We start from the raw sequence: 19,410 nt of genomic DNA, 5'->3' as shown, positions 1-19,410 counted from the left end.
TCACAAAACCCTGTTTGCCTCAGTTTCCTCATCTGGAAAATGAGCTGGAGAAGGAAATGGTAAATCACTCCAGTAGCTTTGCCAAGAAAACTCACAAATGGGACACAGAGAGTCGAACACAACCGAACAATATTTACAAAGCTCTTTACATATATTATCTCATTGGAGCATCATAACAGCCATTGGAGGTAAGGGCTGTTATTGTCCCCGTTTTACAAATGTGAAAACTGAGGTAAAGGTGAAGCAACATTTCTAGAGTCACACAGCTAATGTCTGAGGTGGAATTTGAACTCATGATGAGTCTTTTTTACTCCAGACTCAGTGTTCTGTGGCACCCCCTCAGTCCACTCAAAGGAGTTAGAATAGTATAACGAGGTAGGTGGGAGGACAGGACGGGGAGAGAAGTGGGGAGAGAGGGAATATAACTTATATAAACCATAAAGTACTTCTCTTCACAAAAGCCCCTGAGATGAGAAAACTGAAGCCCTGGAGGTTAAAAATGGCTGCCACCCAGGAAGACGGAGCTCTGCCCAAGGCTTTAGACTTAAATCCAGTGCTTCTGCCACCCCGGACTTAGATTTCTCAGATGACAAGGGACCTAAGAGACGAGAGTGGGGGAGAGCTCTGGGACTGCCCCCAAAGCTGCCAACCACCCCATGGCGCTTTAGCCACTTCCGGCCTCCAAGGAACTCCCCGGGATCCAGACCCTCCTTCTTCCCAAGGTTGACCACATGACTGCTTTGAGAAATCTTCCACAAACACAGTCAGCTGTGGCCATGGGGCTTCTGCTCTTGGGAGCACTGGGCAGATTCCCACGACTGGAACGGGGGTATATGGGATTGTCCCAGAGAAAAGGCATTATACAGTGAGAAATGCCCACCCAGCTCATTTGCCTTCTCAGCAGTCTAATAAGTGGCAGAGAGAGTGCTGACCCCCATTGGTTCCTCACCAGAGAGGCTATGATGAAACCGCAGGCCTGTCCCTCTGCCCTTAAAGAGCTTGCCATATTGTTAATGCTGTAAGGTTACCCATGTATATATCCTGTAAATAGAGGGCTATTAAATAAAAAAAATAAAAAAAAAATAAAGAGCTTGCCATGTATCATCATGGAGCTTCTTTGGCACAGAGGATAGGATGGCATCTTTCTCAAAAGAGCACAAGATATTTTAATATTCTTCATTTCTCCCCGGAATTTTTGGTGGAAACATTAAAGTGGCCCAGTAACACACAAGGGGGAATTCGAATTTGTGGGTAGGTCACAGCAGTTGTAGGGTCCTGGCTCTTAAGTGGCCCAGCAGGACTGTTGGGCCTATCTGGGGAGGAGAGCTCCCGGAGTCCCGGTGAACAAAATAAAGTTACAGGGGCCCCCTGATGGAGGAGAGGAAATGCCCAGAAGGATCACTCGGCACACTGGTTGTACAGATGAATCCCTAATCGCTTTTTGTCTGGCAAAGTTTGCAGTGGGATCAGACTGCCACGTGTCAGTGCTAAGAGACGTCCCTGATGGGTTTGGGCCGAGAGCCACACGAGATTTATCAGCCTCAGCAAATGCCTTCTTTCTGATGCCCCAGAGCTTACCAGTGACTGGCACCTAGTAAGCATTTAATAAGTGTTTGTAGGCTGATGGACTCTTCTTTCAAAAAAACTCCATCACTCATGATGAAACATACTACCCACCTCCTGACCCAGAGGCACTAAGACTCAGTGCCAATTGAGACTTTGCAAAGGGGTAGGGCAGTGGGTAGAACTCTGGGCCTGAAGTTTTCCTGAGTTAAAATCTAGCCTCAGACTCTTACTGGCTCGGTGACCCTGGGAAAAAAAATACCTCATCTTGTTTGCCTCAGTTTTCTCATCTGTAAAATGGACTGGAAAAGGAATCTCTGACAAAAAACATATAACAACCCTCAAAATGGTATCATGAAGAGTTAAATGTGACTGAATCCACTGAATGTGGTTGATTGGGTTTTTTTGGCTTTTACTTTTTTTGCTTGACTATAATACATGTTTGTACCAGAATGTTTTTTTATTGTTGATTCAAATATGTATATACATATATGTGTGTATGTGTATTTCATTTCAGGATGAAAATGAAAATGTTTCAGGATGAGACATCCAACAAAGCCAATATACCTTTAGTTCTCGGGCTCCACATTTTATGACACAGAGGGCCAGCCCTCAAAATGTTGTACCCGCCTGATCTCCCTGGCAGTTCTATTTTCTGGGCAGCCCTGCATTAGATTCACCTTTTAGCAACCCAAGGTTGATCCCTGTTGGCCAGTTTTAAATTACTGGCTCTTTCTTCTAAATATCAGAAATCTAAACTGGATTTTTTTTTAAAAATAATATTCTGCAGATAACAAAGTAGAAAGAAAACAGTTTTATTTTCTCTGGACCAAGAACAGTGGAGGGACTCGGGAGTACCAGATTCTAATTATTTTGCTCACATGGACTCATTGCATAATCATTCCAGGTTCAACGTTCCTTTACCTTCCCCAGCTTCAACCTGGCTGCACCGGGGTTTGCCAACAAGCGCCCTTCACATGGGGTGCTAGGAGAGTTATCATTTGTTCACGTGACAAAGTTCAGTATATTTCCAAAAATCTGGGGATCTCAGTAAAGGCCTGTTTGTTCCCCAGGTTATGTGTCCAGTGAGCTCATATTGCCTGCCCTAATTTCAGACAGAGGACTTCCATTTAGAGAGCTGTGATTCTCTCATTCTTTTTCCTTTGCTGATTAGATTGTTTAGAAAGCCTGAGCTGTACCTACTGATTCTCTGTAACAGAACAAGTTCAAAACAATGAAAGTTCATGCACAAGTGGAATTTCACCGTTTCTCCTACAATTTGGGCTTTAAGGCAGGCAGGTGGCTGGCCCTGGTCTCTGAGACCAAAGAGAAATCTCTGGAGATTCCCACCACAAACTCTCCTTCTGTTGTTAACGACTGAAATAGAATACAATTCCATGCGTGTATGTGTGTCACACACACACCCTGCACCTGGTGTGCTGAAGAAAAGAAGTCTCCCATGATTCCTTGTTTAATAAAAATTCATCTAAATCACTACTTGCCCTGCCCATAGGAAATATATTCATTTATTTTCTTAAAGATATTTTAAAAATGTTTATTAATTGATAGAAATAGGACTGTTAAAAATAACTTTAATAAAACTAAATTAGTGTTTCATCCTCCCCTTTCCTCAAAGGGCAGCAAGAACACTCCCAAATCCCCATGGATTTGGGGCTCTCTCTGGCTTCTGTACTAGGACCGTCACCAACCCAGAATGAGCAGGTCAGCTCTGAGAAGGAGGTGCTGCTTGAAACCAGCGTTGTCCACCTTAAATAAAGTTGCTGCTGGAACAGAGATGTTTCTCTGGTGCCCGTTCTCCAAACAATGTGCAATTTCCAAGTCACTGGCAGGAAACACGGCCATACAATTGGACACGAGCCCCGGGGTGGGAAGCCAGATGCTGGAATGGATGACTCTGGTCATGTGTGCCCTCTACTGGCTGAGAAACAGCATCTGCCATTTTGAGGTAGGTCTGGACAGTAAGAGTAGGGTGGGAAGAATATCTTGTAAGTATTCTGAAAAGAGAAGAAACAGGAGGAGCTGGGATCTGTGAATAGCATCACAGGGTCACAAATTTAAATTCAGAAGGGTCCTTGGAAGCCACTGAATAATTACCCTGTTATTGCTAACCTCAGAGTATGTTAACTCAGATGCAAATACAGATATGCACACTACCTAGATTAAATAGTCTTTTATCTACCATGGCCTGAAAAATCTAGTATATGTGGTGGAAAAAACCTCTATTAGATTTAAAAAGTGAAACGTGCCTTAAAAGTTTAGGAGTCTGTCAATAAAAAGTTATTATAATAATAATAAAAAAAAAGAGTTTAGGAGAATCTAGAATTGTTTCTCTGACAACATGGGAATATTCAAAGGATTCTGTCATTTCCTCATCCCTGGAAATTCCCAAAAGGGGAAACACCCTTCACTTTTGTAGATTGCAGCCTATCTCTCACTTAAGAGATAAATATCATGAGGCCTAACACTCCCAGATCTCACACTGTATCACAAATTGGTAATCATTGTATTGGCTAAGAAAAGGAATTGGGAATAAGTGAAATACAATAGGTATACAAGACACTGTAATAAATGACTACATCATCTAGTGTTTAATAAACCCTAGACCTAAACTTTGGGTTAAGAAATCACTTTTTGATAAAAATTGCTGAGGAAACTGGAAAGCAGTTTGGCAGAAACTGGGTTTAGACCAATATCTTATATGGTATAAGTACATATTATACTGCATATCAAAAATGGATACTTAATTTAGACATAAAGGTGAAAATTAGGGGAGCATGGAATAATTTGCCTGTCAAATGTATGGATAAGAGAAGCATTTATGACCAAACAAGAGATAGCAAAATGGATAATTTTGATTACCTTAAATTTAAAAAATTGTGCACAACAAAATCAATGCTGCCAAGATTAGAAGGAAAGCAGGAAACTGGGGGAAGCAATTTAAAGCAAGTTTCTCTGATTTGATTCTCAAATACATAGAGAACTGAATCAAACTGTAAGAAGACAAGTCACTTCTCAAATGGTAAATAGTCAAAGGATATGAACAGGCAGTCAGAAAAAGAAATCAAAGCTGTCTATAGTCATATGAAAAAAATATTTTAATTCACTACTAATTAGAGAAATACAAATTAAAACAATTCTGAGGCACCATTTACACCTATGAGATTGGCTACTATGGCAGAAAAGGAAAATGATAAATGTTGAAGAAGATGTGGGAAAATTGGAACACTAATGCATTGTTGGTAAAGTTGTAAATGCATCCATTCTGGGGAGTAGCTTGAAACTCTGCCCAAAGGATTATAAAAATGTGCCTACCCTTTGACCTACTAGTTCTGTATCTATTAGAGATTTGGGGAAAAAAAAACAAACATATAGCAGCTTTGTGTGTATGTGTGATGACAAAGAATTGTAAATTGAAATGCCTATAAAGTGGGCAATGGATAATGGTAGGGAACACTATTGTGTGAAAAGAAATGATGAGCAGGATAATTTCAGAAAAACCTTAGAAGAATCACATAAACTGATGTAAAGTAAAATGAGCAGAATCAGCAAAACAGTGTACACAGTAACAGCAACATTGTAATGAAGGTCAACTGTGAATGACCTAGCTACTCTGACCAATACAATGATCCAAGACAGTTTCAAAGGACTTCTGAAAAATACTCTCCACCTTCAGAAAAAGACCTGAGGGAGTCTGAATGCAGATTGAAGCATACTTTTTTTACTTTATTTTTCTTGTTTGTTTTGCTTTCCTTTGAAACATGCCTGATATGGAAATATATTCTGCACAACTTCACTGTATCAAAGTGCTCACCTTCTCAAGGAGGGGGGAGGGAAGGGAGAGAATTTAAAATTAAAAATTTTGAAACATTTAAATATTTTACATGTACTTAAGAGATATTTAATGAAATAAAAATATATTGGGAAAACAAAAAAAATTTAAAATGTCACAGGATAATAGATAATAGATCACAGAACAAGGCACTTCAAAGTATAACCTCTTAAATAAGAAAACTTGAGAGAGGAGAAACCTGATGCGGTCCATTGCTGAGCTCAGACACCACTTTTCACTGACCCTAGATCCCGAGTGACCAGAAACCTAGAAAGGCTGTGGATCTTGCCTGTTATTTTTTTGTTCACTTGTATCCAGCTCTTTATGACCCTATTTGGGTTTTCTTGGCAGAGATACAGGACTGGTTTGCCATTTCCTTCTCTAGCTTATTTTAAATATGAAGAAACTGTGGCAAACAGGGTAAAATGACTTGCCCAGGGTCTCCCAGGTAGGAAGTTTCCGAGGCTGGATTTGAATTCACATTTTCCTGACTCCAGGCCTGGTACACTCTTTGCTGCCAGGATCTCAACTATATGAACCTAAGTCCAATCTCAGTCTACTACACTGCACTATCTCATTCTGTGATTATTACTCCACTTAACTTATAGAGCTAAAGTCCTTGATCCAGTCCCTATAAAAGGTTTTACCTTTAGCAGCTCAGGTCCAGCAAAGTCCTCCTTTGGTTTTAGGAGCCTTGAGCCCCAATCACTGAGGGGTGATTAAAGGCAGGAGCTCTGCGCATCGGAAATCCAGCTTCAGGCAGGCGAACTGGTCTGACCTCGTGGGCCCGATGTTCAGTATTGCAATGGGGAGTTTCTCCTCATGGGCTGCGAGAATGAACTTGTAGCCAGAGTACACCTTCGTGAGAAAAAAAGGTGCAGAGGGGACAGCTGACAATGACATCATCCAGCTAGCTTCAGAAAAATAGACAAACCAGATCAATTTACCTTTCAGCCAAACCCCTGTGAGCTCTCCCCTCCAGTGGACAGACAGATCCCCCTTTGACCAAACCAGGGGGAGACACAAGGTACCTGCAAGGAAGATCCTACCACCAGAATAGCGTCGGCTTCCTTCACACGCATGTGCACGAAGTCCACCTTATCATGATTCACCGTGTCCCCAAAGAAAACAACATCCGGTTTCAGAGGACCACCACACTTGGCGCAGGATGGAACTTGGAAGCTTCGTACCTGGTCTTCGGTCAGGAAGACGTCGCCGTCGGGGGCCACGCCGTGGGCCTTGGCTTCCCAAGTGGCGTTCAGGGCTTCAAATCGGTCCTGCAGGGCCTGCCGGGGAGTCTGCACTCCACAATGCAAACAAAGAACCCTACGTGTGAGACAGGAAAAGGAAACTTGGGATACCCCTTTAGGACGTTCACCAACTAGGTTGAAATGTGGTTCTGGAAGAAATGCCCCACATTGAGCCAGGAGACAGTCTCTTAAGAGAAGAACCCTGTGGAGGTTGGGGTAAAAGCAGCCCCGGAAGAGAAACACTGTAGCAATGTGACCCTGACGGAGGCTCTCCCCACTCAGCAGTCCCTTTGACCTCAGTCTAGTTATACATTTTCAGCATCTCCACAATCACCGTTTTCTCTCCCAGTCATTCCCATCTCAACAGTTTCCAATTTGTTTTTTTTTTTTTTTTTTTGGGGGGGGGAATGTCACTTTCCTATATGCCCCATCTGGCTACCATTCCATGTCTCCCCTTTTCAGTGCCAAATGTCCTGAACGAGTGGCCTGTGCCCAAGGTTCTTTAGTCCAGGCTCTGTCCTCAGGGTAGGAGCAGAGAACATGGATGTCGGGGTTACACCGGGGCTGGCGTTTGGAAATGGATAAACAATGACAGCACAAAGGGACTGGGAATCAAGGCTTGAGAACAGCATAAAAGTGAATTGGAGAGAATGAGAACCACAGGAAGCAGATGTGTCCAGAGTCAGTGAGCTCTGAGTGCACGTTCCTTCACTGATACAGTCTGGCTCTCTGGCCCTCTTAAATCCCCCAGCAAAAGCTCTAGGCAGCTCTCTAACGATGTGGCGAGAAGGTCCCGCACCCACACCGAGGCTCACCTGTGCATGCAGCCATGGAGCTCCGTCAGGCGCCGACTCCCCGCCTTGGTGTGCAGAGCATCCACATTTTGGGTCACAAGCCAGTAGAGCTTCCCGAGTCTCTCCCAGCTGCTCAGAGTCAGATGTGCCGCGTTAGGCTGATGAGACGAGAACTGAGGCCACCCGACGAAATTTCTGGCCCAGTAGCGCTGGCGGATTTTAGCACTTCGGACAAAGTCCACGTGTTGGATGGGGCGCCGGTCTGTCCGGGCATAGAGCCCCACTTTTTCGGACCTGTAGTCGGGGATGCCTGACTCGGTGGAGACTCCAGCTCCCGTCATTACCAGGAGCCTTTTGGAAAGCAAGATGAAGCGCTGCAGCTCCTTGACTTTCTCCGGGTCCAGGGGAGGACACGGTGGTATGAAGGTGCTCACTGCTGTGTGGGAGCCCCGGGGGTGCGGGAGGCGACGGGTGAAACTACACAGAGGGCTCATTCTCATTCTAGGGAAAGGAAGAATACAGAAAACAGTCCCAAATAGAAACGATTGGACAAAAGCCTCCAGAAGCGGGTAGGTGCGGGAGGGTAAAAATGTGCCCGAGGCTATTGGATGAGGTATCGAAATCAATCACTTGGTCATATGGAGACAAAGAATGAAACAAAAAAAAAAAAAAAAAATGTAAGTAAAATAATAATGAATTTAACAAATATATCAATGAATAAATATGTAATAAGTGCCAGGCAAGTGCTAATAAGCACTGGAGATACAAAAAAGAGGCAAAAGAACTTATAATGGAAGGGAAAAGGAAGGAAAAAATAGAAACGTAAGGAAAAGCCAAAACATGTTGATTTTGCTTGAAAGAAAAATGAAACAATATAGACAGAAACTACAAAAATATCATTAGAAAGGACAAAAAGAAAAAACTTGAAGCAAAAGCTGCGTAATTACTATGACCAAATTTGTCCCTAAATAAGAAAAATGAGAATTCAGCCTCCAATGTTCTTGGCTGAGGTAAGGGACTATGGGTATGGAAATGCTGTATCTTCTATTAGTTGATTGTATTGGTTAGTTTTGCTGAATTTTTTTTTCTCTCTTTTTTTTAATCTATTATTTCCGTATTGGGAGAGGGATACATTGGAAAATTAGGTGATCTAAAGAAAAATATATAAGTAAATAACTAAATTTTTAAAGAAAGAAAAATGAAACTGTTTTCTGTTCTCAGTGGACCTATCTCATTCATAAAACATTTGTCAAGATGTATGGGGGAAATTGAACGTATGATGGAAAGAAAAGCAGTAGACAACTCAAACCAATCACCTTCTTGTGTCAAAAGTGAAATCCTGTCACAGAAAATGACTGCATGGAAAGGTGCTCAGTCATGCCCCTTGGATTTCAGTAGACCTTCCTATAACCTGAGGCATTGAGGCAATTCAGGGGCTAGAAGGGTGTGCTTGGAATTCAAATACAGCCTCAGAAGTTTGCTGGCTCAGTGACAAGTCACTGTGCCTCAATTTCTTCAACTGTATCATAGCACCCACCTTCTCAGGGTTGTTGTGGGGATCAAATGAGATGATATTTGTAAAGCATGTAAAGCATAGTAGGCACATTATAAATGTTATTCGTAAGCTTTAATCAGTATGAAAGGTAATAAATTCTCGTTTACGATATCTATACATATCACAAAATGGGCATTAATTAACATTCATAACTGGTTCATACTCCCTTGATGAGCTTCTCATGCCCCTGGAGGATGACATGTGTCTCCAGATTGGGAACTTCTGATATAATTGAAAAACCACTGAGTATGGAGACAGGACCTGCCACAGTCCCCTCCCCTTCTACTCCCTTTCCCATTTGGAAGGGGGATTGCCCTTGTCAAGATCCGGATGTAACCTTTAACTACCCAAGGCCTTGCCTTCATCATTGGCCCTCTTAGGAGCCAGCATGCATGCCTTTCTAATTCCTCATGTAATAAAACTACTAGGTCTTTCTGTTAGCTGACATTCAGATACCAGCTCTGCTTCTTGTTACCTGTGGGACCTTGGAACAGTCATGGAGCTTCTGAAGCCTCCATTTCCTCTATAAATTGAGAGGGTTAGATTAAGGTCACTCCTAACTAAAGCTCCTAAGAACAAAAAACAGAAGTAAATAAGGGTTACAAGGTCCAAAATAAACCCACAAATTTAAGTTGTGAGAGTGAGTAGAGGTAAGGAAGGGTCAAAGTAGCCCAATTAGGAAGAAACTTCTTTGAGTCTTGAGCTATCTCAAGACCGGAAGGGGAAAACTTCCCAGAAAAAAATCACCCTCCTTGGAGATTCACAGACATTTTACTAATGGAATCAAGATGCCTACCAAGTCCACACAAAGGGGATCCGTGGGAAAAACTTACCTATTGACTAAAATTGACACGAGTTATAAATTTTGGCTAAAATGACATATGATGAATGGTTGGATGAACAAAAAAGTATTGAGTGCTTACTGTTCACCAAATACTCTGCTAAAGCCCTACCCTCAAGGAGCTTACTGTCTTATTAAGGAGAGAGAGTACATAAAAGGAAGTCCTCTAGGAGAAAATCCTCAAGGTAATTAATGAGGAATGAGGGGAAGCTTCCATGCCAAGATTCAAGGGTCGTGAAGACCATGAGGAGGTCAGAAGACAGTGCAGGAGTGTCAGAACAAATGGGAAGACCTGGTAGTTCTCCATCTCACCAGAAGGATTATAGTTGAGATTTAACAAGCACACACTAAGGAGGGGAAGGACAGGGAAGAAAGGGAAGGCAGAAAAACAGAAATAAAGGAAGTGGAAAAACATAAAGTAGCAGTGAAAATTTATTTTAAAAAACAAACTGAAATTTCTCTACAGTAATCAGTCTTTGCTGCTTTTTTCCTTCTTTTTCCTCCACTTTTTAAAGAATTCTCTATTATAAGAGATGACTCTTAGAGAAAAAGAAAGGAAGGGATACAGAGGAATATTTAGTTCAATGGTTCTCAAAGTATGGTCTAGAGAATCCTGGGGATCTCTGAAACCATTGTAGAGGGTCTACAAATTCAAAAATAGTTTTTATTTCCAATATGGTAAATGTCTATAAATATAATCCAGATAAACAAAAACGCTTTGGAGAGATCCTCAATAATTTTTAATAGGATAAAGATACTGAAAACAAAAGTTTAGAACCACTGATTTAGTTAATGTAAGAAAGACTGCAAAAAATACAAATTTTTATATTAAAAAATGAATTTCCTTATGTTAATTTTGCAGTTTTTCTTTTGTTTTTTATTTTTTATTGTTTGTTATAAGGGTAAGAAAGGGATGCAGGAAATTTAGATGCTAAAAGAAAATAAGATTATTATTTTTTTAAGTATTGGTAGTTTCCTCAGTGTTTCACAACTTTGAAGGGGTATCCTAGCGAACAGACATGAATTTCAGTTATTTGGAGTCTGACTATTGCAAGCCTCAGTGCCCAAGATCCCGTTCATCCTAGACAAATCCTTTACAGTTTAAAAGCTGAAAATATTCTGGAGAAATCAATGACTCGATAAACATTTATTATGTGCCTATGCACATAAGCTAAGCTCTAAGCACTGGGGACAAGAAGGCAAAACATAAGGACAAAAAGGAGACTGACAGCACCTGTTTAAAGAATTTCTGTTCTTTCTTATCACTAGATCTGAGGTTGGGCACTTCTCACATGTGCAGCTTTCTATCATATACTAGGCCTGAAAGGGGGAAGGAGGAGGGTGGACAATTCCTTTTGTTCTGAATCTTTTTTTTAAGAGGGGCAACTTTCGCTTGCATTTTTTTGATTTCTTTCACAGGCTAATTGTACACTATTTCAGAGTCTGATTCTTTTTGTACAGCAAAATAATGATTTTGACGTGTATACTTATTTTGTATTTAATTTATACTTTAACATATTTAACATGTATTGGTCATCCTGCCATCTATGGGAGGGGGTGGGGGGAAGGAGGGGAAAAATTGGAACAAAAGGTTTGGCATATATTATATATATATTGCATATAGCTTGTAAATAAAAAGCTATTTAAAAAGGGGGGAGGGGCAACTTTTTTAAAAGGATTTGGCTCATCTCATCAAGAACAATTTGCTTTTCATTATTTTATAGCTACCTACTCCTTTTAAATGCAGGACAAATAGGATTCTGTCACTGGAGCTGAGATTAAGAAAACCATCCCTCTGCTGATGAGATCCATTTTATCTGGAACATAATTTCATCTGCATGATGTCTCTCTGATTAGACAGTGAGCTTCTTGACAGCACCGAGTGTCTTTTGCCTTTCTTTGTGTCCCTGGCACACAATAGGGGCTTAATAAATGCTTGTTGGCTGATTGATTACTTGATCTAATACATATTATATATATTCAATATTTATGTTGTAGTAATTTTAGAATATATATAATATGTAACAATGTAAAGATGTGTAGAGATATATAGAGTATCCTTAAAGTCTTAATGCAGTCTTAAGCTTTAAAAGCTCAACACTGCACTGAGATTTTTGGGACACCTTGTTATCTGTTAAGCCAGGGGTTCTTAAAAGTTGTGTGTCCTGGACTCCTTTGGAAAACTAGTGAAATCTATGGCTACCTCAAGGATAATTTTTTTTTCCTGCATTATTTTATTCCCCCCAATTACACGTAAAAACAATCCCCCCCCCCCCCAAGTCAATGAGCAAAGTTTACTATAATTGTAACGCCAATTGAAGCAGGCTAAGTCCCACAAGAATTTAGGGAAGAACCAAGAGCAAGAAAATAAATTTATAGGAAAAATTTAGAAAGATCAGGTGCTTCATATCACTGATACGCTTATTTTATGGCTTAGAGGTAGAACTGAAGGAGGAGTGGTCTTAAGTGGTCTCCTATGCTTTAGAGGCAGAGTTAGTTATACCCCATTATTGAATTCTATGACTTACATTGTCTAATAATAGTAATAAGTTTGTTATTACTGACCAACGGAGAAACCAATTTAATAGCCTTTTATTTACAGGTTATATGTATGGGTAACTTTGTTTCAGGGGCAGTTAGGTGGCTCAGTGGATAGAGCACCACCTCTGAAGTTAGGAGTTCAAATCTGATCTCAGACACTTAAAACACTTTCTAGCTGTGTGACCCTGGGCAATTCATTTAACCCCAATTGCCTCAGCAAAAAAACAACAACAAAAACCTTTGTGTTCCAGCTTCTTTTCCTTGCTCCTTCCCCACCCCATTTCATTGAGAAAGCAAACAATTCCATATAGGTTATACATGGGGAGTCAAAGCATGTTTTAAATGCATAGAATAAGATATACAGAATTACAAAGGAAACCAATTATTATATTAAAATATAGTTGTAAGAAACACAATATCTTACTAAGAACTCCACTGACTCTGATGAATGCAGGAAGGATTTTACATTCTTGCAAGAATGGGTGCCTAAGTGAGTAGATACATTTTTGAAACTCCAAAGGCAGCGTTTTCTCGATTCCCCATTAATTGAATGTTACAGAAATTATATGACTTGAATCTCCACCCTTCATTACCTAGCCAGTCCCTGCTCCCAAGGAACTTACATTCTTTGGGGAGAAAATAACTTCCACCCTTGATTATTCTTTGATGTCCTTGTGGGCTTCCGTTTTCTAATTTAAGTTTCATTTATCCAATTTGATTTTCATAAATGTGGAAACCAAAATGCCATCCATTAAAAGGAAGATGCTATGAGGTGGGAGAACCCCATTGATCAAAGGGCTAAATCCACAGAGAAGTTTAGCAGACTAACTCCAAAAGAGTGTTGTCAGGGGAAGAATAATATACCATCGACTGATAGGCTAATACTAAAAGAGATTTAGCACCCTAAAAGAGTTAGCTATAACAAGGAGAAAGGTGCCATGAAGTGACAATACCCTAGAGCGGGCTAATCCTAAAAATGAATTAGCCCAGATCATACTTAGCTCATGTAGAGGAAATCTTTTAGAGGGGTAATATAACCTGGGAGGAGGGGACTGATATCATAACTTGGCTTTCTGATTGGATAAGAAAAAAATGGGGTTTCTAGAGACCCCCAAGTGAGATTTGCGATTGAACAGTCCACTAAAACAAAACACTTATTTAAGAACAAAAGGCTGAAAATTTCCCATCAGTACTCTTCCCTGCAGACCTCGGGGAATATTATAATCCTATAAATGCTTCAGGCTTTTCTCTGCTAACCCCACCAAGCTACCCAGGATCTCATTAAGATCATCCCTGATTTCAACATTGCTACCTCCAAAATATATGGAGTAATAGTATTTTTTTTCCTTGAAAAAAAAAAAAACTGGGGGTGGTGGGAAGCAATGTATATGCACAAAATATTTATAGCATCTCCTTTTTTGTGGGGCAAAGAATTGGAAATTGCGGGGATGCCCATCAGTTGGAGAACAACTGACCAAGTGATGGTCAATGATTCCGACAGAGCACTATGGTATGTAATGATGTGTTATATTATATACTATTATATTGTAATGATGATCAGATGCTCCCAAAAAACCTGGGAAGACTTCTCTGTGAATTGATGCAAGTGAAATGAGCAGAACCAGAAAATTGTACACAATAACAGCAACACTGCGTGATGACCGTGAATGACTTAGCTCTTTCTCAGCAATAAATGATCCAAGACAATTTTAAAGAACGAAAGCTGCTATCCACACGCAGGGAAAGAACTATGGAGTCTGAATGCAGAGCAAAGCACATTTTTACATCTTTTTTTTCCCACGACATAATTAATATGGAAAAATGTTTCGCATGAGTGCGTAGGGATAGAACCTATTCCAAACTGCTGCCTCCTCATTGAGTGGGGGAGAGAGCAAAAGGAAGGAAATAATCTGGACCTCAAAAAAAAGTGTTTTTACACGAAATCGAGAAAAAAATAAAATATTTCAAAATGAAAAAACAAAAACAAAACGAGCGCAGAACTTGGAGTCCGTGGTTCTCCGTCTGAATCCAGGCTCTGTCCACCTCGTGTTTCTCTGACCTTGCACCTCTCACGTGCTTCAAGCTGCCAGTTCATCATCCATAAAATGGAAGAGGCGATTCTGAAAGCAGGATCCTACGAACCCTATGTAGGTCAGCTAATAAGCTGAAGCGGGTTCCATGCGGAAGGCAAGGGGTAAAAAGAGGTAAGAGGGCAGTCCCCGGCCACACACGGAGAGGACCGGGCGGCGGGGGCGGGCGCTTCTGCCGGCAGGGCTCGGCCTCACACGCCCATTGCTGGAGCCGCGCTCCGGGTCCCAACAGCTCCGGGGGCAGAGCCCCCAACTTCCCGGCACCCCAAGATCTAGCTGGTCGGCTCCCTCCGCCCCCGGCCCAGCGCCCCGGCTTCCCCGGCTTCGGAGAAACCAGCACCTTCGGAGGGCGCTGCGGCACCTGCCCCTCCCAAAGCAAGAGTCCTACTCACCTTTCACTGTCGGGAGATCACGGGCTCCCGGGACGGGACACTCGGAAGAGCGGGCTGCTCACTTCCTCCTGGGAGCTGAGAGTGACAGGAGACGGGAAAACTACACTTCCCAGAAGCCAGTGGGCCACCGCGTCCCGCCTCTCCGCTACCGTAATGCTGCTAGTGTTTGGGTTTGGGTTGTTGGGGCAGAGCCTGGGTACTCCTTGGGGGTCATGGCTGTCCCCTGCTTGAGGGCCACCCTCGTGGGTCACAGAGAAATTTCTGCACAGTCCTTGGTAGTGCACATTATATTTTATTATACGATAAGATAGGATCGATATGGCATTGTTTTGTATCCTATCACATTGTATTATGGTGTACTGAATTATTGTTATATTATTTAGACTACATTATATCATTTATCTTATGCTGAATTATGTTGAAACGAATTATATTGTATCATATTGTATTAAATTATACGGGATTATATCGTATTATATGTTACATTACACTACATTATGTTACATTTATATATTACATGTGGAAGACTATTTTTTAATAATAGCTTTTTATTTTCAATATACAAAGCTAGTTCTCAGCATTCATCCTTGCAAACCTGTGTTCCAAATTTTCTCCCTCCCTTCTCCCCACCCCCTCCCTTAGACAGCAAGTAATCAATATATGGTAAATAGGACAATTCTTCTATACATATTTCCATAATTATCATGCTGCACAAAGTAAAATCAGATCAAAAAGGAAAAAATAAGAAAAAACAAGCAAACAACAACAACGAGAGGAAAATATTATGTTGTGATTCACACTCAGTCCCTACAGCCCCTCTCTCTGGAAGCAGATGACTCTCTCCATCACAAGAATATTGGAATTGGCTCTTTTCAACAAAGAGGTGATTCAGGCCAATTCCATCAGAATTGATCATCACATGATTTTCTTGTTCCTGTGTACAATGTTGTCTTGTTTCTGCTCACTTCACTTAGCATCAGTTCATCTAAGAACTCTCTCTAGGTTTTTCTGAAATCATTCTACCAATCTTTTCTTACAGAACAATAATATTCCATAATATCCATATACCATCACTTATTCAGTCAGTCATTCTCCAACTGATGGGCAGCCACTCGGTTTCCAGTTCCTTACTGCTACAAAAAGGGCTGCTCCAAACATTTTTGCACACGTGGGCCTTTTCCCTTTATTTTTTTTTTTAAATTTAATAACCTTTTATTTACAGGATATATACATGGGTAACTTTACAGCATTAACAATTGCCAAACCTCTTGTTCCAATTTTTCACCTCTTACCCCCCCACCCCCTCCCCTAAATGGCAGGATGACCAGTAGATGTTAAATATATTAAAATATAACTTAGATACACAATAAGTATACATGACCAAAACATTATTTTGCTGTACAAAAAGAATCAGACTCTGAACTTTTCCCTTTATTTTTAAAATGACTTTTTGGGATACAGACCCAGTAAAGACACAGCTGGATCAAAGGGTATACATGGTTTACTAGTCCTTTGGGCATAGTTCCAAACTGCTCTCCAAAATGGTTGGATCAGGAAGTATTGTTCTTTAGGATAAGTCTAGCAATCGGAGCACGCCAGATGTGGAATGGTGGGTGCAGCATTGGATCTACAGTCAGTTAGTCCAGAGTTCAAATCTGCACTAATTATTAGCTGCCTACCCCTGGGCAAATCATTAACTGTTGCCTGTCTCAGTTTCCTCCTCTGTAAAATGAAGGTAATAATATAGCCCTGACCTCTCCGGGTTGTTCTTTCAATCCTCATAACCGTACAAAGTAGGTTGTTCAGCTGGTGCTAGCATTCCCATTTTACAAAGGAGGAAACTAAGGCCAGAGCCTCAAAACCCTGGGAAATATGAACCAAAGTTATTGTTTCTATTTCACACTGTTATATTGTTTCTTTAAGGTTCGTAAGCTGCTTTCCTCATACTAACCACCTAAATTAAATATTATTATTGTCCCTATTTACAGATTGTTGAAATGAAGCGAAGGAAGGTGTCTTAAGGTTTTCAAAATCATCTAAACAAATATCCCTTTCCAGTCTCAAAAAGCCCCAAGGGATAAATATACAAATAATACACATTATCCTTATCTTGTAGATGAAAAAACTGAGGTTCAGAGCAGTTAAGAACTATTCTCAGAGCCCCATGATTAAGGATCAGCTCTCCGTTTACCACATTTTACTACTGCTTACAAAACCAAAAATTACTAAAAATTTATCTTGCAAAGGCATTCAAAAATTTAAGGACGGTTTTAAGTTCTTAAGGGCCAAAATTGTACTAAAACTTCTAGATCACCGCTTGATTGTCCTTAAGGATGTGGAGTAGCGGTACAATGGAAAGACTTGGTCAGCAAATCTGGGTTCAAACCCCAGCTCTTATGCCTTCTCGCTGGGTCCCCTAAACCTCCCTGGGCCTCTTCCGTAAATAGAGAGGCTGAATTCCGTGACCTCTCAGAGGGTTCCCTCCAACTCTGGAATAGGGACCCCCCAAAAAAGCGAGCAAACTCCAATAGACCCAACTGCACGATCGATCAAAAGCTCCCTCCCATGGCTTTCTCTTCAAAGGCAGCCAATAGCCTCTTCCCTCCAACCCTCCAATGGGCCCATTTCCCCGAGTGCCTTCACTCGGTAAACTTGATTAGCATGCTGCCTCCCCCATAAGGCTTTGCTTCACTGCCATAGGGTTTAAAAAGTCCTAAAAATAAAGGCAAACATCATCATAGTCTCCAGCTTTCGGCGAAATCGATGGCCCATGGGGGTATTTTGGGATAAAATAATTTATCTGGGGGTGCATGTCCCAAAGAATAAAATCAGCCTACATTGTACAGCTATCGACTTTTTAGTGGGCGATGGGTTCGAGGGACGTCAAGTTAGCTTTGCGCAGTGGCAGTATCGTAGCCAATGAGGTTTAACCGAGGCGCGATTATTGCTAATTGAAAACTTTTCCCAATACCCCGCCATGACGACTTGAAATATAGTCGGCATTGGCAATTTTTGACAGTCTCTACGGAGACTGAATCTTCCCGTTTAAAAAAAAGGTTTTCTGTGTTTTATCAAGTGATTCTTAATAAGGTTTTGCAACATTTTAAGTAGCTTAGAAGACTTGGTTTATTTTAGTTTGCAACTGTGTCAACCGTGATTTATAAACTCTATAATTACAAGGGAAAATGAGCAAAAAGTATCTCTGATCTTAACGTTAGTCCCGGACAAGGGAGATTTAAGGAAAACCACCGTGCTGAAAATAGGGTTTCCGGAGTTTGCTGACCTGCCAAGGTTCCTGATTGAATGGGAGAAGCTGAGCTTTCTCATCTCTATTAGTCCGCTAAGATCCTTAGTTTAAATAAACTCGTCACGTCCTTCCCGAGTCTTAAATTCTGCGATGGTGTGAATGTCTTTTTCCGCAACCCTAAGTTCGGAGCGTCCCACCAAGCTCCGGCCCGTTGGGGGAGGGTGGGAAGGAAAAAAGCCGCTTCGCTTCTCTTCCATGGTCGGGGGCGCGTGAGGTTGAATGGAGGAAAGGCTTCGATTGCTGGGGCTACTTGAAAGTGACTATTTCAGGAGGGCGGAAGGAAGCGGGAGTAACTGACAAGGAAGGAGGGTTCTTACCCAGGGTGTCAGCCGTTCCCCACCTCCGCTCTCCGCTCTCTGCAACCAGCACCCTTTCCAACATCCTCTCGACCCCTCTGAATCCAGCTAACTCATGGCAGTTCATGGTCCCTCCTCCTCCTCCTCTCCAATCACCCCTAACCGTCCTCCTTCAGCCCGCTAACCACTGCTCACCCAACTTCCTGCCCTACGGCCAACTCAACGCTCAACTCCCAGCACGCGTTAAGTAAACCTAAACTCAAGCAGCGCGGGCTGCTCTGTAGCGTCACCCTCATTTGCATAGGAATCCCCAGAATCCTCGGCGCCCGTTTGCTCGGTTTTTCCCGAGATTCTATTTTTCAGACGCCCGTATGCAAGTGACCAGAAAGTTCCCGAATCTGTAGTCCTAAGGTCCGGCGGGACCCCAAAAAAAGAACCAGCAGGATTCACTCGATATCAGTCCGCTTCTTACCCTCTCTGTAAAGAGGGTCACCAGCCATGGGGGACTGGAGCCCAGCCCGACTCTCGTTAGCTTTGCGCAGTGGCAGTATCGTAGCCAATGAGGTTTATCCGAGGCGCGATTATTGCTAATTGAAAACTTTTCCCAATACCCCGCCATGACGACTTGAAATATAGTCGGCATTGGCAATTTTTGACAGTCTCTACGGAGACTGAGTTTTTCTCGTAACAAAGAAAGAAAAAAAGCTTAATCATTTACTTAAAGTCTGATATTTCCTTTATTTCAAGTTGGTCCTGAACTACCGTTTGTACTTTGAGGTAGAGCTAGCGGGACGTGCATTTGCCTAAAAACCAGGTCTTCCGCGTGGAGATTTTTTTTTTCTGTTTTTCGTGCGGGGCAGTGGGCGCCACCTTCCGGCGACCGCAGTAACGGCTGTAAGTTGTAAAAGGATCCTGCTCTCAAGTCAAAGTC

The 19,410-nt window shown here is 41.7% G+C and overlaps 1 protein-coding gene and 2 non-coding genes across 6 annotated transcripts; 2 read left to right on the top strand and 1 right to left on the bottom strand.

Annotated features, from left to right (window-relative positions):
- Nucleotides 1-3,104: 3,104 nt before the first annotated feature.
- On the bottom strand, nucleotides 3,105-18,716 carry SIRT4 (sirtuin 4). 4 transcript variants are annotated; one of them, XM_031948715.1, is made up of 5 exons: nucleotides 18,501-18,716; nucleotides 7,479-7,958; nucleotides 6,445-6,739; nucleotides 6,061-6,271; nucleotides 3,105-3,578 (listed from the first exon to the last, which is right to left on the bottom strand). In XM_031948715.1, exons 2-4 carry the CDS (start codon nucleotides 7,955-7,957, stop codon nucleotides 6,119-6,121), a joined length of 927 nt encoding a protein of 308 aa, XP_031804575.1. In that variant the 5' UTR covers nucleotide 7,958; nucleotides 18,501-18,716; the 3' UTR covers nucleotides 3,105-3,578; nucleotides 6,061-6,118. The 4 variants fall into 4 exon arrangements, with proteins under 4 accessions (XP_031804575.1, XP_031804576.1, XP_031804574.1 ...); XM_031948716.1 differs by lacking the exon at nucleotides 18,501-18,716 and adding an exon at nucleotides 14,877-15,289 and having other exon boundaries at nucleotides 6,463-6,739; XM_031948714.1 differs by lacking the exon at nucleotides 18,501-18,716 and adding an exon at nucleotides 14,877-15,288.
- Nucleotides 17,767-17,907, top strand: LOC111719273. Its single transcript, XR_002769477.1, has one exon. It is a non-coding gene; the product is annotated as a U4 spliceosomal RNA (small nuclear RNA).
- A 293-nt stretch (nucleotides 18,717-19,009) lies between the features above and the next one.
- LOC111719272 lies at nucleotides 19,010-19,150 on the top strand. Its single transcript, XR_002769476.1, has one exon. It is a non-coding gene; the product is annotated as a U4 spliceosomal RNA (small nuclear RNA).
- Nucleotides 19,151-19,410: the final 260 nt, after the last annotated feature.

The sequence above is a fragment of the Sarcophilus harrisii genome, chromosome 1 (assembly GCF_902635505.1).
Source record: "Sarcophilus harrisii chromosome 1, mSarHar1.11, whole genome shotgun sequence".
NCBI classification, from domain to species: domain Eukaryota; kingdom Metazoa; phylum Chordata; class Mammalia; order Dasyuromorphia; family Dasyuridae; genus Sarcophilus; species Sarcophilus harrisii.
Note: the sequence above shows the minus strand (reverse complement) of the source record. Positions and strands in the feature narration are given on the sequence as shown.